The sequence below is a fragment of the Ranitomeya variabilis genome, chromosome 6 (assembly GCF_051348905.1).
Source record: "Ranitomeya variabilis isolate aRanVar5 chromosome 6, aRanVar5.hap1, whole genome shotgun sequence".
In the NCBI taxonomy this organism is placed as follows: Eukaryota; Metazoa; Chordata; class Amphibia; order Anura; family Dendrobatidae; genus Ranitomeya; species Ranitomeya variabilis.
Window position 1 is genome coordinate 149,154,892 of NC_135237.1, and position 12,239 is coordinate 149,167,130.

The following is a 12,239-nucleotide window of genomic DNA, read 5'->3' on the forward strand; positions in this document are numbered from 1 at the left end:
TGGAGGTCCATGGGAGTGGGGCGGCGTTGTGAAATGGTGGGGTGGTCTAAAAGGGGGAAGCCTCTACAATACTGCCGTCATGTGTATGGTCTTTTCTTACTGTTTGGAAAAGGCAGGTGTGTGTACCTTGATGGCTGAGGTAGGACTGTCATTTTGAGGCTATCCTGCCAAAGCAGTAAAATTCCCCTGTATCCCACAAGATTTTCCTCAAAGTTTGACAAACATGGATGAAAATTGTGTGAGAGCAATCTTGAGAAGGTATATGGATGCCTAAATAATTTATAGTGTTGTGAGAACGCTATTTAAAGTCATATTTGGATAGTAGATGATTGCTGGCTTATGATTTTTGAAAACCAGTATAAAACTTAAAAAGATTAAAAAAAACAGATGTAAAGAAAAGAAATACACACAAGTAAATCATGTTATACAGGGATTACCAAAATGACAAGTTATCTCTAATCCATGACATTGGGATAGGGCAAAACTTGCTGATTTCTGGAGGTCTGACTACTGAGACCCCCAACGATCCCGAGAACAGGATTCTGCAATCCATTTTGAATGGAAATGCACATGCTCATTGATTACCGGACAATTCTTGATTAGGGAATAAGTTGCACTAAAGGGATTTTCCCCAAAATAAAAAGCTATTTACCTCAATAGGCTAAAAATGGTACCCCTACAGATCTTTTGAAATAATCTGCAAATATCTATTTTCTCATTTTTATTTTTTTTTTTATAACCACCCTACAGATTTAAGACAAGTATACAGAAAAGCAGAAATATGAAAAAAAATAACCAACATGTTGGCAACATTTTGATTGTAAAAGAGAAAAAAATTACAGTTGCATAATACGCAAATGGGCTCTTAGGGCACATTTAAAAAGGCAGCCTTGGCCATTTGATAGATACAAGTCGATGGAGGTTTAATGGACAGTTTAGATTTACCAATCAGAATTCTATGTACAAGGTGTTATCTGAGCATGCTCGTGTTGTAATCGAGTATTTTCCGCGAGCTAGAAAAAAAAAAAGCTTGAATCGCCACAGCTGCATGTCTTGCAGCAGCAATACATGCTGGGATTTCCTGTTAGTGACATCAGTGTAAACAGGAGAATCGCTGGCAGGAGCACTGTGTGAACGCTCTGAGCTGGCAAAGATCATTGCAGGGCAGAACAGGCAGGCAGTTAGCAACTACCTGCTGGTGAGTTCCTAACCCTATAGCCAAAAAGCACAAAGTAACCCCTTTACTACTGGCATTAACAAGCCAATCACTCGCCTAATGAGAGCCTTTTATTCATTCATCGGTTGGTTGCTGGTATGTTTACATAAGCTGATCAGTAAACGAGCATTCTTCATTATTGGCTCCTAAATGTGCCTCAACAGTAAGTACACAAACCAGCAAATAAATAGCCAGTGCACAATTAACATATCAGCTATTTTCCCACCACTGGGTAAATTTACCCATTAGTTTATCTTGCCTACACACAAAAGATGCACTCTTGTGCCAAACTGTGAATCACCTTGGGTGGGGCTGTACTACTGTACCTACAGAAATGGCTTATGCGATCAGACATCTTTACAGCTTCAGAGAAGACACTCGTATGAGCTGAACCCCACCACAGTTGCTAAAGGGGTAATCCCATCTTTGACATTTATGGTATACCAACAGGATGTCACTAATGTATGACAGATAACAATGCCCCCTCTGGGGCCCGCACCTGTATTGAGAATAGGGCCCCCACCTTATGGCTATGTGTGGCTCTATCTATTCACTACTATTGAAGAAGTTCTGAAAATAACCGAGCATGATTGTCACCTCTCCATTTCCAGTGGTGAGTGCCCTATTCTAAAGATAGGTGTGGGAATCCAATAGGAGATGCACGTGTGGGCATCACTTCACTGAAATCGGGCAATTTGGAGCCCTATTCTCGGGATTGGTGGGAGTTCTAGCAATCATCTATTGATTGGACAGTTAGGCTACATTCCCATGGTAATTTTTTGTGCGTTTTTGATAATTCTGTTACTTGCATTTTTTCATAGCATTTGTGCGTTTTTTTCATCTGTATTTTTTATTGCATATTTAACACTGCGTTTTTTCTCTTTTTGGTGTCTCATGGTTAAACCCCTTTACGACCTTAGACGTATCCATACGTTCGGGTTGCCTGGTACTTAACGATCTTGGTTGTATGAAGAAGTCCTGGTGATTTTGCGTGCACAGAGCCTTCCACGTTACTGGTAGCAAAGAGTCTCTGGAAAAGCAAAATGGCCCTCACCCCCCAAAAGAAATTCAGCAAATTCTGTGCTCCCAAATCCAAATGCCCCCCTCCCTTCTGAGCTCCAGTGTGCCTAAGCCCCAGTTAGTGTCCACATGTTTGGCATTTCTATAGCTATGAGAGCCTTCCTAATCTATGGGTGCAGGGGCTGGGCACAATGTATGGGCAGTACAATGTACTGGTCACTACAACGGCAGATTGCAATTTTCACTCAGCAGCATCCTTTGCTGCTCGTTCCTGGAATACACCCATGGAGTCAAAATCATTACTACACCTGTAGATAAATTCCCAAAAGGGGTATCATTTCTCCTAATGCCTCCTGTCTAACAGTACAGGTTAGCCATATGGCGAGACTTAGGAGAGATGGAGTGCTATTGGCAAATAGCGCCATGTCCCTCCCTCGCCGTATGGCTAAGCAGTACTGTACAGCCACATATGGGGTATTTCTACATTCTGCAGAAATTGTGGGAAGAATTTTGGTGCCATTTTTACCCATTTCACAGTGTGAAAGTTTAAAGCCGGGGCTAAAACAAAATTTTGGTGGTAAAAAAAAAATTATATTTTTGGCATAAATTTCTGTGACCTACCTTTAGTGTCAATATGATCACAGCACCCCTGTAGGTGAATTAATTCAGAGGTGTAGTTTGCAAAATGGGGTCTCTTATAAGGGGGGGTTCTGCTGTTCTGGCACCTCAGGGGCTCTGCCAATGTGACATAGCACGCTCAAACCTTTCCAGCAAAATGTGAAATCCATTATCGTGCTTCGTCCATTCTGAGCTTTGCACTGTGCCTCAAAAGTAGTTTATGACCACATATGGGGTATTGGCATACTCAGGAGAAATTGCACAACATATTTTGGGGTCCATTTTCTCCTGCTATCCTTGAGAAAATAAAAAAAAAAAATTTGTGTGGGAATTTTTTATTTTTATTTTTATGTCTATGTTATAAACGTCTGTGAGGGTATGTGCACACGATCAGGAATTTTCGTGTTTTTTTCGCGTTCGTGATAAAAACGCATAAAAAATGCTTAGATATGCATCCTATCATTTAGAATGCATTCCGCAATTTTTGTGCACATGATGCGTTTTTTTCCGCAAAAAAAACACATTGCGGGAAAAGAAGCATCATGTTCATTCTTTTTGTGGATTTCCCATTGTTTTGGAGTGTCAGGGAAAAACCGCAAAAAATCTGCATAAAATGCGCCAAATCCGCGGAAAAAAAAACGCGAAAAAAACGCATGCAGAATTCCTGCGGAAAATCTCAGGTTTATGTCAGGAAAATTCTGCATGCATTCCGGACGTGTGCACATACCCTGAAGCACTTGGGGGTTCAAGGTGCCCTCCACACATCTATATACAGTACAGACCAGAAGTTTGGACACCTTCTCATTTAAAGATTTTTCTGTATTTTCATGACTATGAAAATTGTACATTCACACTGAAGGCATCAAAACTATGAATTAACACATGTGGAATTATATACTTAACAAAAAAGTGTGAACAACTGAAAGTATGTCTTATATTCCAGGTTCTTCAAAGTAGCCACCTTTTGCTTTGGTCCAAATAAACGCAAACCGGATGGAATAGCATGCCGCTGCTAGATGCTGTGGTAGCCAAGCTGGTTCAGTATGCCTTCAAATTTGAATAAATCCCCAACAGTGTCAACAGCAAAGCACCCCCACACCATCACACCTCCTCCTTCTCCTCCATGTTTCACCGTGGGAACCAGGCATGTACAATCCATCCGTTCACCTTTTCGGCGTCGCACAAAGACACGGTGGTTGGAACCAAAGATCTCAAATTTGGACTCATCAGACCAAAGCACAGATTTCCACTGGTCTAATGTCCAATCCTTGTGTTCTTTAGCCCAAACAAGTCTCTTCTGCTTGTTGCCTGTCCTTAGCAGTGGTTTCCTAGCAGCTATTTTACCATGGAGGCCTGCTGCACAAAGTCTCCTCTTAACAGTTGTTGTAGAGATGTGTCTGCTGCTAGAACTCTGTGTGGCATTGACCTGGTCTCTAATCTGAGCTGCTGTTAACCTGCGATTTCTGAGGCTGGTGACTCGGATAAACTTATCCTCAGAAGCAGAGGTGACTCTTGGTCTTCCTTTCCTGGGGCGGTCCTCATGTGAGCCAGTTTCTTTGTAGCGCTTGATGGTTTTTTCCACTGCACTTGGCGACACTTTCAAAGTTTTCCCAATTTTTCGGACTGACTGACCTTCATTTCTTAAAGTAATGATGGCCACTCGTTTTTCTTTACTTAGCATTTGTATTTGGCAAGAAAAAAGCAGCTAACAGTCTATTCAGTAGGACTATCAGCTGTGCATCCACCAGACTTCGGCACAACACAACTGATGGTCCCAACCCCATTTATAAGGCAAAAAATCCCACTTATTAAACCTGACAGGGCACACCTGTGAAGTGAAAACCAATCCCGGTGACTACCGCTTGAAGCTCATCAAGAGAATGCCAAGAGTGTGCAATGCAGTCATCAAAACAAAAAGGTGGCTACTTTGAACAACCTAGAATATAAGACATAATTTCAGTTTCACACTTTTTTGTTAAGTATATAATTCCACATGTGTTAATTCATAGTTTTGATGCCTTCAGTGTGAATTTTCTGTATTTTCATGACTATGAAAATTGTACAATCTTTAAATGAGAAGGTGTGTCCAAACTTTTGGTCTGTACTGTACAATTCTTGAGGGGTCTATTTTCCAAAATGGTGTCAATTGTGGGCGGTTTCCACTGTTTAGGAACATCTCGCCAAACGTGACAGTCCGCTAATTATTCCAGCAAATTTTACATTCAAGAAGTCAAATGGCGCTCCTTCACTTCTGAGCCCTGCCATGCGCCCAAACAGTGGTTTTCCCCCACATATGGGGTATAAATATGCTCACTATAAATTGCACAACAAATTTCACTGTCCATTTTTTCCTATTACCCTTGTGAAAAAAAACAACAACAATTTGGGTCTAAAGTACAATTTCTGTGACAAAAAGTTAAATGTTCATCTTTTCTTCCACATTCCAAGTTATTTCGAAGAAATTTTACCACCATCATGAAGTACAATATGACACAAAAAAAACTGTCAGAATCAGTGGGATCCGTTGAAGTGTTACGGAGTTATTATCTCAAAGTGACATTGGTCAGAATTGTACAAATTGGCCTGTTGGCCTGGTCATTAACATGTAAACTGTCTTGGGGGGTAAAGAGGTTAAATAAAGCCACTTTGTTTTTGATATTTCTTGATATTTGGTTTTGCGAAACATTATTGATATAATTAGGTGCAGATTAAATGCGTTTTTTGATGCGTTTTCGCCTGGAGATGAGCTAAAAATGTGTGTGCATTTTTTACCTGTGGATTTTCCACATCTAATGTAAGTCTATGGGGAAAATCTGCACATTAGATCATAGTGCCACCAGACATAATGGTAACTAGAGCAGGGGGCATGTGCATCATGTGTCACACTGTACCTTACATGATACGTCCTGGCAATGCCAGACACAGCATCCTGAAAATAAAGTATAGTATATGGATGTACCCCAACAATATAGATATTCTATATAACATGATTAACATCACGTAATCTATAAAGTATATAACCACGTAATAATATAACCTGGGAAGTAAAGTTACATAGTAGCGGCACATCGTATATACTAATGAATACAGTACCATTAGGTCTGTGAAAAGGAATATATAGATTAATATAAACAATATATGTACATACATTTAAACCATATAAGATGGAATATTGAACTGTACTCAACACGAGGCATCTGTGGTATATGCAATGTACATAAATCGCTGGAGTGGTATATATCAGTCAATAAGGTACATTGTACAAATTCGCACTGTACACTGCAGAGATTTCCCGGTTTCAGACCCAGGAATTGAGAGCATGTATGAGTTATACATACCCCCAGAAAGCGAGAGCAGCCTAGCTGCATACACTTATATGGAGAGAGGCTGTGCCTTCTAGTCTTACACACCCACTGGCTGTCCGAGTCAATGGTCGCGACACGACCTTGATCAATACAAGTGTATGCACCAAGGCCGCAACCAATTCTGAAACTGGTGAATTCCCAAAGAGCACAGTGCATGTGCTGGGGGGATTCATACGTCTGCAGTCACACAGAGTGACTGCAGACTTATTGGTTTTGTCTGGAATTGGAGTGCCCCAAGGGCTGTGGGGTATTCGGTACCGGGTCCTTCGGTTCTCAAGGGGTATGTCACGGTGGCTGACCCAGTCCGTGGCCGTAGGGACGTCCGTGTAAAATGGGGGAAAGGTCTGTTAAAGGGGAAATATTCCTGACGCCACCTGTGATATTCGGTCAGGGAGACCGACGCTGCTTAGGGGTCCGCTGGGGTGATGTAATGGCAGCTAGATGGTATACCTTCCCACAGGTGAAGTGTATCCCCAGGGCTTCCCAGAGTGTAGATGGTGGATGGTGCGAGGCGCAGTGAAGAACGGAGGACACAAGGTTGCAGTCTCTTTACCTTTTTACTGATGGCTTCAGCATCCACAGTCCAGGGTACGGACCACAGGGTAGGCAGAGTCCGGCCGGTCTGAAGGCAAATCCAGAGTCCCCTTATCCAGGTGGAAATCAGTAGCCTTCCTCTAGCGCCTGGATGTTGTAGTACTTCCCTGCTGAGTGTCTCGGTAAGGTCCTCACAACTGATGTTGGTGTTCTAGATGTTATGTTTTTCTCTCTGTCCCCCTGATGGTAAGGATTGGACAAACCCATATGACTGGTGGCCTGAGGCTTTTTACAGGGACTCTAGCACGCCCCAGCCCCCACAAGTTGCCACCATGCCTCCTGGCTATGGGTCGGGCAGGTAACGTGGAATTACCTGTCCTGCCGGTCTCTGGAGCAAGGCTTGGAGACGATTACTCCCTCGGTGTACCAGCTACCGGATCCTGCGCCTCAGAAAGGAGGCAGCCTTTTGCAGGGCAGAACTCCTTCTGGTTTCCTCTCCTTTCGCTATGACTTGGTTTCTCACCCGCTACAATACAATTCACTGTTCTTGTCTCTTTCTTAGGATGCTGCCGCACGTGGGGCAGGTGCAGCTCCGTGGCCTTCTGTCTAGGCCTCTGACAGGATCCCACCCCTGTCAGGGACCTCTCTGTCTGCAGCTCTTAGATGTTCCTCCTTCCCCTCTGGCTGCCTGACAGGTGCTGTCTGGGTGTAGCCCAGTCAGCTTCTGCCTATCTTCCTATCCAGACCACCAGTTTTACCTAATTGTGAAGAGTGCCCTAATAAATAGGAGCATAGCTCCCCCTGGTGGGCTGGAGTGTGAAGTGTGTTGTGTGGTTTGTTATACCTGGTAAGAAGATCTCCTTTATTGCCTTCAGAGGTAACATCACTCCCCCTGGTGGAAGAATGACATTACTGCAATGACCAGGACCCTGGGGCGCTGCAAAACGACATTCAGAAACATGTAAAAAGTGTATTGAAAACAGCATTGCATGTCATTTGTGCACATGGATTTCCTATAAAGTACTGAACGAAGGAAAACAGAGCGCTGACATACTGCTGAAAATCGGTTTATTTTTTGCGTAAGAGAAAGTACATAGACATCTAAAATGAGGCTTTAGTCATTTTGCAAAACTAAGGTCCCAATTCATTAGGACTGTCACTTTCAAAAGGTATGCTAGACAAAGATGTGTCAAATTAATTACAAGGTGCACTCATCTTAATAAGTTTTGGTGCAGCTTACAGTTGGTGCTTGAATCCATCATAAATGTTACTCCCACCACGGGCTGGCATACATTTCTGGCATAAGTTACGCAAATTTTGTGATGCAAATTAAAATAAATTTGACAGGTGGTCCTATCCCGGCTCAGCCCACTCTGGCAATTTCTCTGGAACTTACTCGGGGTTTGTCAGCCTTGAACGCCGTTGACCTTTCTCATATCAGCGCTACACACTGCAGGAGTGTAATCACACTACTGTCTCAATGTGTTCTGTCTAGCTTGCATCATGCCACCGCTCAACAAACCACCCAGATGTAGCAGAGTTTGGGTTCTTTGTGTAACAGCATCGCATAAGGATTCTCAGGGGACAGGTGAGAAGTATGGTGGTTTATTATTTTTACAGTAATAAATGGGAAAAAGGGGGACGGGGAGTGTTTGTTTAAAATAAAGGAGTCTGTGTCTTTCTTTTAATTAAAGGACTTTATTGCGGCTGTGTATTTTTTACAATAGATCTATGTGGTTAGTAATGGGGGCATCTTATAGACACCTCTCAATTACTAACCCTTGGGCATGATGTCAATGGCCATAAAATTGCTGACATCAACCACAACCCTATTACCCCACTTGCCACCACACCGGGGCAAGTGGGAAGAGAAGCTAAGCGCCAGATGTGGTGCATCTTATGGATGCACCATTTCTGGGGCAGTTGAGAGCTGATGTTCTTAGTCCTCCTGGCCTATTAATATCAGCCCGCAGCTGTCTGCCTAGCATTTGCTGGTTATTAATTATATGGGGACCCCACAACATTTTTTTCGAGGGGGGGGGGTGAATAAACTATTTTAATGACCAGTAAAGGCTAAGTACACAGCTGTGAGCTGATATTGATAGCCTGGGAAACTCCATGTGTATTACCCCCTTACCAGACTATAAACATCAGCTCCCAACTGTCTGCTGTCACTCAGCTGATTAAGAAAAAGTAGAGGGACCCCACGCCATTTTTTTCCTTTAATTTATTAGCGAAATACATGAACATTAAATTACGTGCGCACTGCACTTATTATATATGTCAGTGACATCTTCCTATCTATTCTGATGGGTCACGCTGTGAATTTACTGTACTCAGCTAACGAAATGTCAGGTTATCTAGGAGATTGGTGCATAAAAATTGGATGGCACACACATGGTCTGTTTCTCATGCTATTTTTTCCTCACACGCATTGACTTGCATTGGCAAATCTTGTCCAATATAAGCAGCCACTCGCAGCATGCGGCAAGATTTTGTTCGGTCCTATCCGAGCTGAGAAAAACAATTGCAGATGAGCACTGAAGCATTGACGAACATTAGTCCAAGTGCATTCCGATTTTTTTTTTTTTTTTATAGAATTGCACTCGTCTATTTTTTTAACGCAGAGGAGTATGAGCCCTTACATTGACAAGTGACCTCGGAGTGACGCAGATAACAGAAGACGACGGTGGCTGGTGAGTATAATACTAGGGGCAACCAACTTACATTAATATTACTACTCCAGCAGTTACATAAAAACAATTACCGGTAACTCTAGAGTGGTGCTTTAACAGCAAAAATTAGGGCTCATTCAGACATCAGTGATTTTTCTTTTACACAAAAAACTGTGTTTTTCCATCAGGGCTTGATCAGACTTTCATTAGTTTTTCTCTGATTAAAAAAAATAAATTTAACAATGGAGACAGTTTATTATGAGAAGCTTGTGCAATCAGTGAAAAACAAACAGCACATGGACGGCATCCAAGTACTGTCTGATTTTTTTTCATGGACCCATAGACTTGCATTGGTGAGTTTTATCTAGGATTCCCATAAAGCAGTCATACCGTCATGACTTTGTACGGACCACTCAGTCTATGAAAATACAGAGACGTGTGAACGGCCCCGTAGACTATAATAGCTAATAGTTTTGATGGTGAAAAACACAAATATAACTAATATGAGAAAAACTGACGCTAGAATGAGCAGAAATAAAGGAAATAGTAATGATTTCCATAGGAAAATGGCTGAATATTTTGCTTCCATAATGACTAACTTTTGTCGCTCTGAATGTATTTCTGCAGCGAGCGTGACACCGGCTGATGACATCATTTGTCACAGTTAGTTTTAGGGAAAAAAATATCAAGGAAAGAAGAAGAATCATCGTCACGTGGACCCTTACCTGTAAGAGATGGAAGCAGGAGGGCTAGAGTCCATCCTAGGAGCAGCATTGTCCAGTCTCTATAGTCCAGGCCTCCACAACAGTCCTCTGCGAGTCCTCCAGCTCCACGTACACTGGTTGCTGCAAGTCTGTCAATATCCTGAGATGATTCTCATTTCAGAAACACATTTTCAGTGCTTTGGGGAGACTTCACATTTCAGACTGTGAAGTGTTGTCTTCCTTGGCCTTAGCTCCCACAGCTTACAGGAAATGCATATGAAACCTAAACCTGTACACTCCCAGGTACACAAGGCGTGTCCTCCAACTGCTTCCTTATTACCTTCAAGGTGTTTGCAGGTAAAAGCTGGTTACAGACATCTGCTGTGTAAAGTGAATGCTGCCGCAGGTCACCGCCACAGTTTGAGCATATGGGATTTATAGCTGAGGCATTGACTTCTCACGGATTATACGTCGTGTCCAGAGCAAATAACACAGATTTGTGTTATATAATCCATCTAATCCACACAAGCAGTCCACTTTCACTAAAGCCTCGTTCACACAGCAGGATATTGGTTAGCGGTTTCTGCTTTTTTTTGCTATTCTGAGCCACACAACCATATTTTCGATCGGAGTGCAGACCGTGGAAAAAAAATGGCAGCACTTGGACCAATGTTATTCAATTGTGCTGCTCAGATTACGTCTGTTTCTGTCGGACTGAATTAACTTCTCACATCTGTGTGAGTGTTACCTTCCAAGAAAAATGGAGGATCCAGGTTCGGAGTCTCACAGACTGGAGACATTGATTTGTTTTAAAACTGATGTGTGCATGGATCACAAACAGCCATGTTCACACATTTAGGTTGCCGTCACACTAGTAATATTCGGTCACTATTTTACATCAGTATTTGTAAGCCAAAACCAGGAGTGGAACAATTAGAGGAAAAGTATAATAGAAACATATGCACAACTTCTGCATTTATCACCCACTCCTGGTTTTAGCTTCCAAATACTGATGTAAAATACTGACCAAATACTGCTAGTGTGACGGCAGCCTTAGTATTCGGTGAGTTTTTTACCTCAGTATTTGTATGCCAAAACCAGGAGTGGGTGATAGAAACACTTCACCACTTCTGCATATATTATACTTTTCCTCTGATTGTACCACTCCTAGTTTTGGCTTACAAATACTGAAGTAAAATGCTGACCAAATACTGAACATGTGAACCTGACCTTAATGGATCAGTGGCAAATCTTGCATACCTCCCAACTTTTGAAGATGGGAAAGAGGGACAAAGTTTGCGGCGCGCGAAGCGCGCCGCGGCAAATTTTAGGCCACGCCTCTGACCACACCCATTCATAATTAGTCACACCCATATCCACGTCCCAAGCACACCCATTTAGCACTGCTGATCACACTGTTTCATATACAATAGTTATAAACAAAAAAATATGGCCACACAGTGCTCCATACTGTATAATGACCACACATGATGCCCCATACTGTATAATGGCCACACATGATGCTCCATACTGTATAATGAACACACATGACGCTCCATACTGTATAATGACCGCATGCATACTGTATAATGGCCGCACATGATGCTCCATACTGTATAATGACCGCACATGATGCTCCATACTGTATAATGACCGCACATGATGCTCCATACTGTATAATGGCCGCACATGATGCTCCATACTGTATAATGACCGCATGCATACTGTATAATGGCCGCACATGATGCTCCATACTGTATAATGAACGCACATGATGCTCCATACTGTATAATGACCGCACATGATGCTCCATACTGTATAATGACCGCACATGATGCCCCATATTGTATAATGACCGCACATGATGCTCCATACTGTATACTGGCTGCACATGATGCTCCATATTGTATAATGACCGCACATGATGCTCCATACTGTATACTGGCTGCATATGATGCTCCATACTGTATAATGAACACACATGATGCTCCATACTGTATAATGGCCACACATGATGCTCCATATTGTATAATGACCGCACATGATGCTCCATACTGTATAATGACCGCACATGATGCTCCATACTGTATACTGGCCGCACATGATG

General features: G+C 42.4%; 1 protein-coding gene across 2 annotated transcripts in view; it reads right to left on the reverse strand.

Moving 5' to 3' along the window:
- Positions 1 to 10,917, reverse strand: part of LOC143782038 (CUB domain-containing protein 1-like) — a 111,731-nt gene extending 100,814 nt beyond the window's left edge. The window contains exon 1 of one of the 2 annotated variants that reach the window (XM_077269109.1): positions 10,154 to 10,917. In XM_077269109.1, coding sequence (XP_077125224.1) covers positions 10,154 to 10,202 — 49 coding nt within the window. In that variant the 5' untranslated portion in view covers positions 10,203 to 10,917. The remainder of the gene's footprint in view (positions 1 to 10,153) is intronic. The other variant, XM_077269110.1, reaches the window with a different exon arrangement.
- Between the last annotated feature and the right edge of the window lie 1,322 nt (positions 10,918 to 12,239).